This window comes from Struthio camelus, chromosome 19 (assembly GCF_040807025.1).
Source record: "Struthio camelus isolate bStrCam1 chromosome 19, bStrCam1.hap1, whole genome shotgun sequence".
Taxonomy (NCBI): domain Eukaryota; kingdom Metazoa; phylum Chordata; class Aves; order Struthioniformes; family Struthionidae; genus Struthio; species Struthio camelus.
The window spans coordinates 10,692,640-10,709,698 of record NC_090960.1 but is presented as its reverse complement, the minus strand read 5'-3'; the positions used below and the strand labels follow the sequence as shown (position 1 = coordinate 10,709,698).

At 39.5% G+C, this 17,059-nt stretch overlaps 2 protein-coding genes across 9 annotated transcripts in view; one reads left to right on the top strand and one right to left on the bottom strand.

Annotated features, from left to right (window-relative positions):
• TBCD (tubulin folding cofactor D) overlaps positions 1–11,526 on the top strand; it is a 131,972-nt gene extending 120,446 nt beyond the window's left edge. For 5 of the 6 annotated variants that reach the window (XM_068913428.1, XM_068913427.1, XM_068913429.1 and 2 more), the window contains 5 exons: positions 1,430–1,519; positions 2,519–2,606; positions 5,812–5,921; positions 9,098–9,182; positions 11,130–11,526. In XM_068913428.1, the coding sequence (XP_068769529.1) occupies positions 1,430–1,519; positions 2,519–2,606; positions 5,812–5,921; positions 9,098–9,182; positions 11,130–11,141 (385 nt within the window). In that variant the 3' untranslated portion in view covers positions 11,142–11,526. Of the gene's footprint in view, positions 1–1,429; positions 1,520–2,518; positions 5,665–5,811; positions 5,922–9,097; positions 9,183–11,129 lie in introns of all 6 variants that reach the window. The other variant, XR_011135445.1, reaches the window with a different exon arrangement.
• B3GNTL1 (UDP-GlcNAc:betaGal beta-1,3-N-acetylglucosaminyltransferase like 1) overlaps positions 10,956–17,059 on the bottom strand; it is a 137,517-nt gene continuing 131,413 nt past the window's right edge. For all 3 annotated transcript variants that reach the window (XM_068913435.1, XM_068913434.1, XM_068913436.1), the window contains 2 exons: positions 12,630–12,718; positions 10,956–11,255 (listed from right to left, as the gene is read on the bottom strand). In XM_068913435.1, coding sequence (XP_068769536.1) covers positions 12,638–12,718 — 81 coding nt within the window. In that variant the 3' untranslated portion in view covers positions 10,956–11,255; positions 12,630–12,637. The remainder of the gene's footprint in view (positions 11,256–12,629; positions 12,719–17,059) is intronic.

The window sequence follows — 17,059 nt, the reverse complement described above, 5'->3', positions numbered from 1 at the left end:
CCAGTGGAGGTATTTTAAATCAGCCCTTCTCAGACTCTCTGGTCCCGAAAGCCTTTGTCTGCTCTGGACAATTTCTTATAAAGCCTCGATATCGACTTTGGAAACTTGGTGATTTTACTCTCTTAGCATGGTTTGCAGCAGACAACGTTCTTTAGCTTGATGAATCCATGGTTCGCTGTTCAGTGTTTTAACCAAGCCAGTATTTTGCTAAGAGGGTGGGTTTTTTTGTTTTTGTTTTTTGTTTTTTTTTGGTTTTTTTGTTTTGTTTTTTAAGGTAATAAAAAAAAAAAAAAGCCCTGACTGTTATCTGGAAAATTATGTAACAAGGGTGCATTAACTTAACAAAACATCTTATCACACCTATAAACATCTTAATTTCTTGTTTTAAATGCTTTGTTTTTCAACAGATTACACAGCACAGCTTTTTTTGCATAGTTTATATCCACAGCTTTGAAACACGGTAGCAGAAAATAAATGTTAGGATTTTTGCGTTTGGCTTTAGGTACACAATGCAGCGAGGTTTCCAGAGTATGCAGCCTAGAAGTGATTGTGCTTACTCAACAAATACGAAATAGTTTCCTTTACATCTATGGCACTTCAGATTGCCTGCCTCGTGTGTATTGAGTAAAAGATTAAATAATTGGTACTGAAATAGAAGTAATATTCCCTCTTTAGTTCTCTTTAATAGATCCTTGGAATACATTAACAATACTTTTGTTTGTATGAGTGTCTGGGAAAGAGCTGTGAGAATCACGTTCCCCAGACTGAGACGGGGGAGGAAGTTGCTAAATATATTTAAAGATGGCTTCATGACTCGTACGCTCTAAGCCCTGTGTTTAATTATGGTGTCTGGAATCACTAAAAGAATTGGGGCTGTGAAATGGTAGTGTATTTAAGAACAACGTTCATCTCCGTTGATAGAAAGCTTGGCTGAAAACCTTAGGGAACCACCAGGGCACCACAAGGATGCACAGACTAAATAATTTTTATTTGACGGCAGAATATTTTAATTCCAGGTCTAGCGTATCTGATGATACCAACTCTTGTTGTACTAACAAGACATGCCTAGCTAACTGGCGGGTACGCACTGAATGAGTTTGGCTAAACGTAGTCCACCCCTCAGCACCGGGGCAGCACCAACAGTTAGTACTAATTTACTTCCTTCTCCGTGAAAAGGCCCAGTAACATAGTGGCCAAAGCCAGCCTGCATCTTTACCAAAGGCCCAGCTGAAGCAGTGCGCACTGTTGCGGAAGAAGGATATACATACATACGTGTAGACATATATATGTGTGTGTATATATTGCTCTGGGGTGCGTTGTTCCTCTTTTCAATGCTAATCTGGCATCTTCTACAACCTTTAAATGTGCACGACAGTCTACTTAAATCTATTTCTCATCCTTTTTCTTTTCTTTTGTTTTCTTTTTTCAGCCATCCATTTTCAATGAAGTTATTTACGCTTTGTAAAGAAGAGATCAAAAAATCCAAAGACATACGGAAACTTCGCTCCAGCATCGGCGTGTGAGTTGATGAAATAAAGTAATCTCTTGTCTGCATGTAAGGAGTAAAGAAAATTTAATGTCGGTACAGACCAGATATAACAGCTAGGTCCTTTTGACATGAAACTCAAATGGAAAAAAAACACGTAATATAAGGTTGTGTGAGCTTTTATGCACTTCTAGGTGGTGGGGGTGAAATCATGTGAAGGCTCTCATGAAGTTGTAACTACTTCTAGAAGGTTGTTGGCATTCTGGGAGCTGCCCAGAGTCATTCGCTTTTTGCTTCCGGAGAGCTTGACTCAAGTGGTGTGCCCCTAAAGAATATGTATAATTGATTAGCTCTTAGATGTGCAGTAGAAAGAGCTGAACGCGCTCGCAAAGTTATTATGAGGCTTTAGGGGAAAACTCTCAGTTCAGAAAGGAGAGAAGTCAAAGCAGAAACGTATGGAAATGTAATGCTGGATGAGAATATGAGACAAAAAACCTGAATGGAGGTTCATTGGCAGAAACTTCTATATGTAGGTGGCAAAATTATTCAGGTGTAACTATTAGAAGCACACTGGTATATGACTTAAACTTCATTTCTTTATTGGCAATATTCTAAGAGTTTCAGGAAGCCTAAAATGAAAAATAACCCACATTTCTGATGGGTCCTTCGCTTTTAACTGCACGATATAAAAGTCTACACTGTGCCTTTGTCTGTGTGACAGCTCGTTTCACATGTGATTTTTAGCTCGTAGCCTTTGGTGCTGCCTGTCAGTAGTTTTAAAACCATATTTGTATTTGGCATAGATGTGTGGCATCTCAGTATACTTCAATAACCCTTAAAGATTTCACTGTGCTTGCGTCCGTGTTTGCTTTCCCACAGCGCTTAGATTCTATCAGCTGAGATTTCCTGGGGGCAGCAGAGCACCCCCCCCCCCCCCCCCATTATATGCCTTTATTCTGATCCTCAAAATGTACTTATGCAATTACGACCAAAAAAATAACTGAAGATCTGTATCTTCTTGTTTCTTCCTAGGTTTTGTGGCCTGATTCAGTTTCAAGGAGACATGCGAGAGAAAGTTTTATTTCAATTGTTTCTCCTCCTTTGCCATCCCTTTCCTTTAGTAAGTATTGGATATAGGGCCTAATGGACTTGCTGGATTACCAAAATGTATTATTTACAATATTCTAAAACTAAAAAATAATTTAAAGTGTATTGAAACAGCATTCTTTTTATTGGATATTAATGTATATAATAGTGGGGGTTTTTTTCCCTCAAGGGTCAGCCACTTGAAATTGTCTACTTGCCAGGCTGCCACCTGAAACAGGAGGTTGCTGCATACTGGCAGAATACCTGGCTATTCTGCATATTGTTTTTACACTTTCTTTCCCTACTGTTTTTAATTAGAAATTATTTAGGTAAATAATTTGTTTTCTTTTATACATAACACCCAGCACAGTGAAGATCTGTGCACCACTTAGGGCTTGAAAGCCCCTGTCAGATAAATTACTGTTTCAGCATTTCTGACAGTAGCACCGCACAGATATTCATGAAAAATGTATTTGTCCTGCTTGTCAGGGAAGTTTATCAGAAGTTCACCTTTTTCCTGTAACTGAAACAGGGCACTACAACTGAGTCATGACTTCTGACCATGAATGTATGAGAGAAGCGCCTATTTGGAATAATAATTTTGTAGTCCTTTAAAAGTTGTGTTGACTCTGTAAGGTTGGTTTTTCAAGACAGGGGCTGTGTTGACTCCACAAAAACTGGCTTCCTTCCAAGGTCTGGGAGCCCAGTTTGACAGCTGCTTTGATGGCTGAACATGGAGAACGACTGTGACTTTTCGTGCTCCGTACAAGGGGCGCACCTCGGAAGGGCCGCGGGCCTTCTGCTGAATACGTGGGCGCTGCCATCGGCTCGGCTGCGGGCAGCTACGAAGCTGCAGCTGTAGTCAGGTGGTGTAGGCGAAAGCAGAGGCAGTCAGAAGGAACAGTATGGATGCGTAAAAAGAACATGAAAAACCCATGAGCTCTTGAAGTGTTTTGACAACACATGGAATAGCCTGGTTGTCAGGCCAATACAGATCAACGTTGTTTACTCTAACATCGCTTACTTTTGAATTAAGGTTAAAATCCTATGCCGCTCAGCCAGGTTTGACACTTACAATTTGAGTCCAAACATTTTCATGTTGTGTTTACTTACTATATGAAGAGTATTTTGCAGGAGGTGCAAAAGATAGGACAGTTTAAGAACTGCAGAGAGTTTATTTCAATTTCATGCTTTATTGGCGCTTTACATGATAAATATGTTTTGTTTTTAAAATGGCACTACTACTCCAGAAATAACCCTGTAATTTCTTTATCTTCCTTTGGTTATCATCAGGCTTTCTTGGAAAAACTGACGTTAGAATTTGTTTTTGTTGTAATTAATTGTGTGCCTTACATTTAGTATCTTCTGATGCGTTATACTTCCGAAACCAGCCTATTAGCTTTCTCTGTACACCCACCACCATCACTACTAAACAGAGCCCTGGGGAAAAATACTTGCAAATTAACTGCTTCTGGACAGTGGGTCCGAGAAACTAATTTTACTCACATCGTTGTCTCTCTCCCAACACTTAATTTTAAGTGTGTTGCTGACTTTCACTCTCCAGAGTGGGGTACCTCTCTCTTTTGTAGGCCTGCAGCAACCAACGTTAGAGCCAGACGTTGCCACAGTGAATCATTTCAAGAAAAGGAATGCTCCTGTTGGGCTCCTCTCAAACATTTTAATTCATTCGTTGTGAGGGACAGATCTGAAAAGCAAATGTTTTGAAAAAGGTGCTTTTCTGACCCTCATCCTCCTCTTCCTCAGTTTGGAGCCAGCACAAACGTGAATAGAAGCGCCCACAAGTAGCACAGGCTCACACATCTGAATCCATAACTGACTCTTTTTTTTTTTTTTTTTTTTTGGTAATAAACTGTGATATGTTAAATTCCACCCGTGCTCTCTCTATTTTTAAGAGAGTGTCTGTAAAGCCAGGTCAGCAGCTCTCTTTGTATGCAGAGCGGGTTGGAGAAGCAAACTGCTAATACTGTAATAGTGCTTGTTGTTTAGCTAGCCTTAACACGAGCTGGAAAGGGAATTAGCAGTGCTTCAGCCCGCAGCAGACCGTCAGCTCAGTTGCTTAACTCTGCGTGAAGGCATAAACATGATTTACGTTCTCTCTGAGATCACAGCAACTTTTTTAGAGTTCCTTTTTTCATGCTAACCATGAATGCATAAATCATTTTTGGTCTCCAACTCCAGTCAATAACAACAAATAATACTACAGGTAATATTAATTATTCTCAGTAATAAAAATTATCATCTTTTAAGAGTTACTTGTTTTGATAAACTTACGGTTTTTGTTTCCAGCATATTTAAGATTCACTTTGATTCCAGTGCTGGTTTTTGTGTTTTTCAACTGAGCTCCAAATTAAAATATTAATGTTCTAAATTAATCATGCCCACTTCTCCAAATGAAGAATACGCAGTCATGTATTTGTGTAGACAATAACTCAATTAAATATTTTAATGTTTTTTTGCTTCCTGAGTAAGAAGTACAAACCTCGGGGTAATGGCAGAAAGGTAGTTGCAAGGTAACGTGCATCAGTGACTACTATCTAATGAGAAAAAAATATTTTGACAAATATTAGTTCACAATCAAAGATGGTTTGAATTTGCAAGCAGGCAACTTAGTAGCATTTCTTCTAGTCTGCTGGTGCATGTTGAGCAGTAAGAGTCAAACAGCGATGCTTTTATTCTTTACCAGCGCTGTAAACTTCTTGGTACTGTCACTGCAATTAGTGACTCGGTCTGAGCGAATGTTAGAAGGGAATATGATTTTAGTTGGTGTGACTAAAGTGAGGTAACTACTGAAGGATATCTGAGTTACTGCAGCGAAAAGCTTGTTCCAGCTGAAATGGAAAGGTCGGTGCGCTGTCAGACTTTCCAAGTATTATGGTAGAAAACAGTTTCGGTCGTAATCACCAAGAGTTATCTCTAAAGTAGTAATAAGCGCTTCCATGTTTCTGTTGCCCTCTTCATCTGAAATACTGCACAAGTTTAGTGCAAGAACACCCCTTGTACCAGCATGAGTTTCGCTGAGGTACTGGAACGAAGTCACTTGGCCTAGGCCCGGCAGCAGATCGCTAGCAGCGGTAAGAATAGTTTACGGGAGGGCTGAGTGTTACAAAGTCTCCTCCATACAATGATTATATCAGTATGAGGAACCAGTAATAGCACTGGGCTCTTCCATACAGGACTCCGGATACTTCAGTAAGACTTCATCTGCCTCTTTCTTGTAGATAAGGAGAACAACAGCTACTCAAGTCTATGAAATGTTGATAACCTACAGCGATATAGTTGATCCTGCCGTTATGGATGAGGTTATGACCATACTCAGCGACACCAACTGGTAAGTGAATTTGCTGTCATATAGTAGTAATAAGAGTTCAAATAATTTTTATACCACTGAAGTCAAGAAAAAGGTCCATACCTTTGAAAAACAGTAGGATACCTTACTTTTAGTTATTTATTGCCAAACAGGCATTCCTGAAAAGAACCCTTCTGTTCTCAAGAACTGTGTATTTTACTGTCCCACTGAAAGCGGTATGAACTTACAAAAACACTGCTGGATAAAGTAAAATACCCATATTTTCTAATAACATAAAAAGGGAGGAGATCTTGGAAATTATCCATGAAACACAGAGGGACTGGGCTGTGCAAACAGACAAACTTCAACTGCACAGACAGTTTCTTGGCATTTATGAGCACTGGCAGGATTTTGGGAAAAGGAAGGCTCTCTTGCAAGCTGGAAAACAACAGAATTAGCAGAACAGCTCAAATTTCCTATGAAAAGTAATGGCTCAAAAATGCTACAGTCTTTGTATGCAGACAAATATGAATCGGAACAGTTCAGTCGTAGGCTCAGGAAATGTCTATATCAATTAAACAGCCCCTTTTATCTTAATAATTATACGTTTCTTTACTTCTTGTTATCTCTAGCTTTAGCTTCTTCTAAGGGCAGGAGGAAAAGGGTTCCCATTCTTCATGAGTATTACTATGGAAATTTATTTGAACGTACTTCAGCTGCGTGTCAGATCTGCACTGTTTCTTTACCTTTAAAAGCAATGCTATGGTGTCGATTCGCGTCCAACAGAAAACAGGATGTAATTCAGCGAAGCAGCAAAGGGCCTGCTGGGGCAGTCGGAGCTCTTGCTGGCAGCATCTCTGAAGTTCACTAGCAGTCAGAATGGGAATAATTTATTTATTTATTTATTTTAGAGCAGACTTTTCACATCAAAGAAAGTAATTGAGAAGGACTGTGAAGTGACAGGAGAAGGGACTGCTCACCAGATTTTTGGCAGGGTTTTTGTTGTTTTCCACAGATTTTAGCATTGTGCACTATAATTACCTGGAAACATTTATAAACGTCTGCATGCCTGAGATATTTGAAGCAATAAGAGGTTCAAGATAATAATTAGTTTATTAGTTTGGCTGCCATTTTAAACTTTCTTATTACATACGAACGTACTGGGTCACGGTTCCACTAGCCCAACCTCCTGCCTTAGGCACTAGCCAGAGTTAACACCTCAGTAAGAGTTCAAGAATAGACAGAACTAAAACTATATTAGTGCTGTTTAATCATTATCTTAAATGGCTTTTTGTTTTTCATTGACATTTCATAGAAATTAACTCAGACTGGTTCAGAGAGCAAATATACCTTTATGATGGTGCTTTACGTATTTTTGGACTGCACGCTCACATTATTTAGGTTTAATTTATAGCTTACTTCTAGGCATAAACTTACATGACTACACTTGGGAAAAGAAAACGAGTTTTGTCATTGTAAGGGGTGGCTGCTCCTGTTTTTCTTAATCTTTCAGTACAAAATGAGAATAACCATCTCCAATTTGAAGAATGGTTATCAAAAACTCTTCTGATTGTGGTTAAAATTACCTGCTCAACTGCAAATTGATGTTTAGTATTGTGTTTAGTATTATTCAGTATTTGCTCATTAAATGAGAGTTACCAGCAAGCTTGCTGAGAAGTTGCAAGTTGCTCTGCTGCCTTACAAATGGAAGTTTTTGTCATAAATCCTGAAGATGATGGTTGCTTGTGTTATACACAGGCCTTCAGGAACGAACCGAACTACAGACTGGTAATAGAAACAACTGAGTAGTATTAGATTACTGCAGTCGCCAATAAAAGGATGCTTACAATCCACTAAATTAAAAGTGGAACACCCCAAAATGCTACAGAAATAGTAGTAGTACAGTTCTACTCATAAATGAGTTACCAAAACACAGCAATATTAAAAAAAACTATAGAAGAATAATATAACATTATGTTTTCACCTTGTCATTTTTAAGGTGTGAAGGGCTGCCTGTTTCATTCCTTCTTAGTCCAGGGCTTTATCTTAAGTTCACAGTTGCGTTACGTCCATTGCTCTGAGATTAAAGATGAGGGCCAGTTTACTTAAAGCTTAATTGTTTTATCTTGGGAGACTTCAGCTGTTTACAAAAGAAGATTTTTGAAGTCATTCCTGAGTTTCAGAGCGAGCTGCTTATAATTCCCGAGCTCTCTCGATGCTACAACAATCATAGTAAATTCCGAATTAAAATAAGCATTAACATCAAGAAGCTAAATGAGCTTTAAATATTTGGAGCAGATGACAATTACTGGGATATACATATTTGAAACTTTCTCCATGTTGGAACTATAGAGCGTTTAGCGTATGATTGTGTAATTTAGAACGTAAACAAATTACATTATAAATAATAAATTTTGTTTAACTAAAGGAAAGTTTCCAGTATTAAACCTGACTATTTGGCCCATGTGTTTAAAAAAATTAAAGTTATTTGGGATTAGCTTGCACTTTATGCTTTTTCTCTGTAGTTTTGGAATCAGTTTATGTGCTAAGAATTAAATGGTTACGAACCCATTTACAGTTGTTACTTTAAAAAAAAAAAAAAAAAAAAAAAAGCTACTGCATCAGTAACGTGGGCGAGATCACAGCATTTCCCTTAGTGGTAGATATTTGCAACACGTGAAAGAATGCTCTGCATATGGATTTTTGCCTTTTTTGTTTTTTCTTGTAGTTGACAGTTGTTGAAGAAGTTCTCTCATGAACATCATGCTATTTCAGAAGCTTTTCAAAAGACTCAAAAGATTTAAGTCTGAATTTCTTGTTTCAGCATAAAGCTTCTCTAGATAGTTGAGTGTTCTCCAAATCTATTGACGTTTAAACTTGTGATGTGATGTTTTCTAAAGCAATAAAGGAGCTGTAAATTTAGAGAGTAAAGTAGTAAGCTTCTAGTCTAAGGGTATGTATGAAAATGTGTTAACTTTTCGAATACAAAGATCTAAAAATAAAACTTGTAAGACTATATTAGTGAGACCTATTGTGTATTTATCGTTTATCTGGCTTAACATGTTGCAGAAAAGTTACGTTATTCTTAAAACTTGACACAACAAAAACCTTTTATAGTTTGACCTGTACATGAAAGAATAGACACTAGCTTTTGTATAATATGTGGCCAACCTCAAGTTTTTCTTTCTGAATTAACTGGAAAATACTTCCTCATGCAGGGAAGCTGAATTAACGCTAGTAAGAGAGAAACGCAACTGTCTCTGTGATCTCCTAAAAGTGCCCAGACCACAGCTAGTACCCAAGGTAAAGTATGGGATTGCGTGCCTGAATTTTTAAAGAAACATTGTAATGATCAGTCGTTCCACCAAACACGCTGTATACGGCTGTTCTTCACTGGGTCACGGATATATAAATGTGTACCTAGAGAAGCGTCCTCAAAACTAACTACAGAATATATGGAATTGCTGAAGACTGTGTTCTTAAGCCCTTCCAGTCATTTCTTGAAAACATTCCAGACTGGTGGTGTGACATCCTACTCGGACAAAATGCAAGAATGAAATAATATAGCCCACATGTTTCAATAACCATTTGCCTGCCCTTTCAGGGCAGGGAGAGGAGGGTAAAAACTTCCCAGTCAAATTCCACAGCAAAATGGTAAGGTGAGCTGTTACGCAAGTCACAGAATTTTAGCATTACCTAAGGGCAAAAATATATTCTAAAAGCTAGTACGCTCCTGAGAACAAAGGCAATATATCCATAAATTGATCCTTTTTCCTTTTAATGCAGATATTTGGGAATTGCCCATCAGCTCAATTTTTTTTTAGAAATACAGAATTTTCTGCTTTTATAAGAATTCCTCAGTCTGTGAAAAGTTCCTTTCCTCTCTGTTCAAAGATGGGAAGGCTCAGTAAGCAAGATAGATAATACTGAAGAAAATAATCAAATAGATTTCGCCACGTTCAGCTCTTAAGCACTTAATACTTGTGAACTGGCTCTATTTGGTATTATATTACATGAGTCTTTAAGGTCAGCCGGTTCTTCCTGTTTAATAGTCTGATAATCCTTTACACTGAAGATGTTTCCTAATGTAAGTAAATCCTATGTTTTGAGTTGTCATGGCTATAAAAAAAATACAGACCAGTATTTAAGGAATCTATGAATAACCTTCAAAGACAACTTGCTGTCCCCAGAGCAGTTTCTTTACTTGTCTTCCCAATTCTTATGGGGTCCTTTCCGCAGTTTTCTAGTTTTAGTTCAATGTTTAAAAAAACAAAACAAAACAAAAACCCAAAACCTGCGACTAACACTTTTGTCATTTTAGAAAATAAGAATCTTAACCTCTTGCCTATACGGAGCATTCTTATTTAGAGCAACAATTGACCTAAGCATTTCCATTTCAAATGAAAAAAAGTAGTTTTAAAATTAATCTTTTTCTAGTCAGCTAATAGAAGTGTTCAAAATGAAGAAGATACAAGATTAACTCACTGATCTCAAAAACGTATTTCAACGTATTAATGTTGAAATGGAGGCCGAGAGAAGCCTGACAAGTGAAAAGAAAACAGTCTCTGATTTAAAAAAAAAAAAAAAATATATATATATATATATATATATACACACACACACACACACAAACATATACATACAACCCCCCCCCCCCAATATATATAAAAAATATGCCCTAATAGACATACAGGAAATCTGGGCACTTCTGTGGCTGAGGTTGGTACTTGGTCTTTTCTTCCTCTTTCAGCTTTAGCAAATAGTAACTAAAATATTTAGCAAAGAGAGTAGGCCTTCACCTGCCCTGAGAACTGTTGGAGTTCACTCTTTGCGAGTGATACTCACTGAACTTGAAGGGCTTTTCACAGCTGCCCAGTCCAGTGGCAAACGCCCCTAGTAGCAGCCAGTCTGTGCTCATACCAGAGTGCACAGCACTCTACTTTTCTTCAAGAGCTCACATATCCTGAGAACAGAGGAGAAACAAGCAGTGTAAGGGAAGGCCAAGCATAATGTTATGAAAAGGTAAATAAAGTTTGTTTCAGCCGAAATCAGCACTTACGATTCTTGAAAAAAAACTTGCGCAACTAGCATTTATTCATGGGTAGTTAAAAAAAAAAATTAAAGTGTTATAAAAAGACTGTAAACGTGACTTCCTATTGTCACATTTTCATCTCCAATTAGCTCACTTATTACATGATTGTGAGATTCTCTGCTCCTTGTGACCTCTTCTTTTTTCTTTCTCTTTTGTAGAGCGCAGCGTAATGAAGTTGCTGGCACTGGCTGTTGCTTTGTAAACCGAAACTCTTGGTTCAGGTGTCGTTAAGAACTGAAAGAGTTTGTGCTGTGGCATCTTGACAAACTGGATTGTCAGCAAAGCTGCAAAAAAAGAGGCAGAGAATATGTTTTAAAGCATTGTGCAGATGTGCCCTAGGAAGGCAATAAAGATTCATTATGTTTCAGTTTTTAAATTCATTATCTGTAGCCACAAGATGGCAGTTTGTCTTCATACGTCTGTCACAATTGACCTGCTTTTTTGCTCTCAATGATTCACACTTCTACAGCTTTGAATGGAGCCATTCAACCTGTGCTTGCCCAAATGTAGCACCACTGCTGTATACACGTGACGTATTAAACCCGACTTGCTTCATTATTCTCTTAAAAGAATTATTTTTCAGTGGTAAGAAAGACTGGCAACACTTAGCGGTAATGAAATCTTCCTGAAGGCAAAGTATCTCTCTGGAGAAGCCCGTCATTCTTATGTCATAGACAAACAAAAATATCCAACCTTCACTTAATCAAAAGTCAAAGCCTCTTTTAACAGCGCTTTATGTATGTAACCCATTTGAGCAAATGTTTGTGTGGTAAACAGGCTTTAGAGACTCAAGTGTCATTTTTTTCCCCTTGAAGACTACAGTGGCGATGAATCAGCTTTTCAAGCAACTGCTAGGAATTTAGGCCACTCCTTACTGACCATAAAAGAAAATGGCTATAGCAGTAGTGCTCGTAACATTTATCTTTACTAAGACTAACCTAGTCAGGTTAGTAGGACAAATGCACAGGTGAGATGATACTGTAATTATACCCTGTTATTTGATGGTTCTAATTAAATCCCACTATCCCAGCCCTTCATATAGAACAGCAGTTGTATATGCATATATATGTACATTTGAAAGAAAGGAAAAGTTCAGGAGGAGGAACTAAAAACGAGCGTGTTTTTCTGTGAGGTAGCTGGGTTGCTCAGTGCTACAGACTGCAGTCGTCTTCGTTTCCAAAACTATGACCTGTCTTACTGTTGAGATTCCTTTTCTTTTTCAAGAGACTAACTGTAAATGACAACTTACATATTAGTCAACATTTTTGAAGTATACTTGCAACCTGGCCTGGGTTAAAGTTAATCTCTCTCTCTACACTTCTGCTGGCTTCAGGCCTTGCTTGATGTGTTTTTACTGTTTCCTGGTGCTAACAGGCCTCTTGCCATCTAATGGGCTGTGTTTGATTGATAGTTATTTAAACCAGATCTGCAACTTAACAATCCAACTGGGTTTGCTAAATAAGTCAGTCAGTCATGTACAATAGTAAAGAGAACAAACACCATTATCAGTGGTGGCACTAAGCTGTCCCTTAGGAAGGGGTTAATCAGAGCAAAAATTAATTTAGTGAAGCACAAATGACTACAAAAATGTCAAACCGCCAAATACTTTGATACAGCTACATGGAGGATACCATGTAGCTTCAAGATCACTGCCCTACCTCAGCTTTTAGTTGAAGTGATAATAATCCAGCCCTTCTTTCAAGTTCAGCGTGTTTAAGTTTTCTTCAAATGCTCCACCTGTCAAATCCTGGGGGGGGGGGGGGGGGGGGGGGAGAAGAGCAATTAGATCAAGCAGACAACTCATTTCAGGTCATTAACAGGTTTCACTAATTTGCATCTTTGGACCACAACGAGTTCTCTTTGCAGAGCTAAAGGTAAACAAAACAGAGCTCAGAAATGTTTTCATCCAAAAATTAAGTGTAGAGAAAATTAGTGTTCAAATTAAAATGTTTAGCGAGCTCATTTCAAAATGAGAAAGTGCTGAAAATGATGCCATAATTTATTTTCCTGACCTCAGAAGTCTTGTTTTCGCATTGCCTGACTGGCTGACATCTTGTTAACCCGTCCGCTCAGTCTGGAAGGAGGTTTCCCCCCCCGCCCCCCTTCAACTCCTCCTTGGCAGGCTTTTTATTGAGGGGAGGGCTGGGCTGCGCCTAACCTCACGGCCTGAATGCCAGCCCGGTCCAGTGTTTCCCAAGCAAGCCCGGGGCGGGCTGTTGGACAACGCGCTGTAACGCTGCTAAGCAGAACAGCAGGCCCGTACTGAAAGCAGCGTTGCAAACAACTGTACGCAACCATTGGGGGGGGGGGGGTTGTTTTGTTGTCAAATACATGCGTTTTTTTTTTTTTTTTTTTTCCCAGAGAATGGCACAAAGAGCTAAGTTTTTACTAAAAATCCTAGGGTTTTTTTTGTAGATTTTTGAACAACGACTAGTTTGGCTGACAAAACAAAACCCTTCATCAAGCAACTGCCATATTTTGCATAGTTAAAGGTGTTTCCTTTCAAGCCTTATTTACATTGTCTGACCAGGAACCCGGTAGGTTTGCTGCCCCAGCAAGCTTTCAAGGCAGCGACACAGCCCCGAACACAGCTGTGATGTCACTTAGCAAACATGCCAAGCGCAGCATTTCGGAGCACTGCTGCTTTGTTCTTCCTGGACTCTCTAATTCTACTGATCTTCACTTAAACCTCACAATACTATAAGAGATGAGTAAAAGAAAAACAATTAATTACTAGTGCTCTTTTGGTGGGACCTGAGCAGCTATGTTGACGTTTTAACAGCACACCAGTACTGTGACTGTTCAGGGCAGGAAGTGACCAAAGCAGAGTCCAACCAAGGCGGTGGCATTAAAGGCGGCGGAAAGTTAGACTTTGGCTAGAATAACTAACTGGAGTAAGAAATTGCTGTGGGCGCTTTAATAAACCTGAGTTCAGAAATTAAGGTTTATGGCTCACATGGAAGACTGTGTACATCCAACTTCCCAGCTCATCCCATAAACTGAACCGCTTATAAACAGGCTTGTAGCGTGTGGGTGTTTCTTGGCAGTGCGAGAGCAAGGCCACCTCCACACTCTGGTGTGTTTGCATAAACAATACCCAGGTAGCAGCAGACTCAGGCCTACGCTCGGCCCGCTGTTGCACTGGGGAAAGTCAGCTTTGTTACTCGTCTCCTGAAGTGGCGTCTTTCAGGAACAACAGTGATTCTAATTACAAAACAAACCAACCTGTCGCCGCCAAACCGCTTCCTTTTTTCTCCTGTTTGAATATATATGCGAAAGGAAACGTTGCATGCATACATTTCAAGCCTCTCACCCAAACCCCACAGACCAATTCCCCTTTCTCCTGCGCCGCTCTCACCTACCCGAACGTTCTTCCCTTTTTCACTGGCAATGCCAAAAACCATGAAGACAACAGTCAGCTCCAGAATGTCAACAAAAACACTACAAACAGTCCTAGACTTAGTATTTGAGCTCTGATATTTACTAATCCTAAAAATGGTAGAGTAATAAGCAGTGAATGATTTGGAAAAGGGTAGAAAAGGTCCGGTGGCACTAGAACTTGTAAGCAAGGGCTTCGCTTAGCTGTGGTAGCCAGGCTCTTATCGGCGAGATAGATAAGGCCCCTGCTTGTGAAAGCTGTGGAGTGCCTTTTCTACCCCTTGACATCAAGGATACTTGACAGTATTCAGTACTTTGAAGGAGCGGGTCCTACTTTTGTAACTCGGCTCAGATCACAAACTGTCATTGGTCCATGTGCAAAACTTACCACTCACATCAATAGGGAATTCTCAAAAATACAGGCCTCGATCATGACCTTTAGTCTCCACTAATGAGTGAGCTCAGAAATTCAAGATTGGCCAAGTCAGGCCACAGGGTACAGACCAGTCCTGTTTTAGCTTGCTTAAAAAACACACACACACACACACCAAAAAAAAAAAACACCACCCAACCTGCTCTAAAGAAGGGTTAAAAACAAAACAAGCCAGAGAGCAAGCCCAGCTGCTAAATTAAGCTGGATAGTTAAAAACAAGTTAAAAACGCTCCTTCCCAGAGCGTAAGACTCAGGTGACACAACAAGGCAGTGTTTTGCAATAAGTGGTCTAACAGTAAATTTACTGAACTTTATACAATCAAACGAGTTTAATTACTGTGCCAGACAGTAGAAAACCCCTTTCATTTCAAGCACCTGGAATCCATGCCAAACCGGGTGCAAGAAGTGATTGCTAAGCATTTTGCTTTCACCTCAGCAAAGTGAGAGCTCGTACACAATGCAACCCCTTAGATGAAGTGGTCCTGTAAGCTGCAACACAATTTTTGATGAGCTTAAGACGTGATTTTAGTCTTTGAGTAAAAAACTTTGACCCACCCCCCCCCCACCCACACTTTACCTCAGCAGTTCAGCTACTGCCCTTTGTGAAGCCCTTTTAGATGTTTCTCGCAACTCCAGCAAAGACCAAATCAGAGTTGTTGCTTGCAAACAACCCATATAATAAATGTAGCTAATCTTCAGAAATACAGATTAAAAACTGCAGGCTTTTAAGCAGCTTAAAACGTGCATCAGAACTGAAAATAATCCCCTACCAGGGGGATAATAAAAGACTGTAAGGCCCCAGAACACTTTCTTTTTCAGAAGGATGAAGGATGTCATTGAAGTTGTCTTGGTATAATGAAGTTGAAATTGACTGTCCAGGGAATTTAGAAACTTGCTAATGACTTTTGTTTAAGAAATTAGCTAAGAGGATCTGCAGCTAATTCTGCCTTACGACCGTACCATGCCACATGTAACTAGTTCCCACGGGAGACTCCAGCGAGGGCATGGTGGCTGCACTGGCGTCTAGCTACACAAGATGCTGTCCTTACACTTGGGGTTTTCTTTTTTCTTTGCTTGTGCCTGCATGACCTGAAACACAGAGCTGGGTAAAATGACTTGCCCTTAATAGTTTGAAAATGCAGCTCACTTGTAAACTCTCAGACACAGGATTTTTTTTTCTCCTCCTCCACATGGCGTGCACAAGGATAGTGTCCCTTTTTGCACAGGAATTTCATCAGTTTTTCAACTCTCTCATCAGTTTTGGACGTGGATTCCTAACAGCAACAACATTTTTTTTTTTGCAGTTTCATCTGATAAATCTGGGAGAATAGCATCGCAGAGGAAGAAATGGCTATCACAAAGGAGTACACACTTTTTATTTAATTCAGTCGTATTATCTAGATATTTATCCCCTTATCCTGCCTTTTCCTGTGCTCCCGCTTACAAAAAGTGTGTTGGAAGGGGAAATGCAGGAAAAGTGATTAAATAAGAGCCGGGAAGTTTTGTTATTTAGCTCTTCTTTCAGCTGTGGCCTGCACAGAAAACAAGCAAACCCAAACACTCTCCAAGTACCGCAAAGACTAAGCCTTGGCATTACCCTTGGCCTGCAGAGTATCACCACAGATGAATGAAAGTTCAACCTTCCGCTCTCTTCAGCCCGTTTAGAAACCATTTCGTTTAGTGGTCAGGCCTGAAGTTTGAAAGCGGCTGCAGACAGCACACCTGAACATTTTAAACCGCAGACGCTTAGGAGTTAGTTTTGTTTCGGTAGAAGACTGCTTTCCATGACAAAATTACTAGTGAAAAGCGTGGCTATTTCCATCCAGCCACAACCTTGCAAGTAGTGAGAATTGGATTTCACGGATTCTGACAGCCTCCACCAAGACTCGTAACAGTAATAAAACACAGCAAGTGTGACAGTGGCTGAAAGAGGTTGCTAGTAACTCGTCCTGCGGATCAGCTGCGAAACTTAGTGATAGAGAGAAAAAAAGGGTCCAGCAGACTAATTCTGGAGAGGGATTCACAAGATAACTGGCTTGCTCCATGAGACCATCCGATCCCTTTTCTCTCCCTCCTGGGTTTTAAACTCTTCCTACATTTTGGTACAGATGTAATATCTATGTTTCTATCTCCTCCTTATTTTTTCTGGGATTAAAAAGGTGGTAAGAGGGTCTGCAGGCACAACTAACAATTTGGTTTCAGTTATCTGTTTTGTTATAAATTTCTTTGTCCTCCAACAACTTCATCCTCTGTGTTCATAATATTAAAATTGGTATA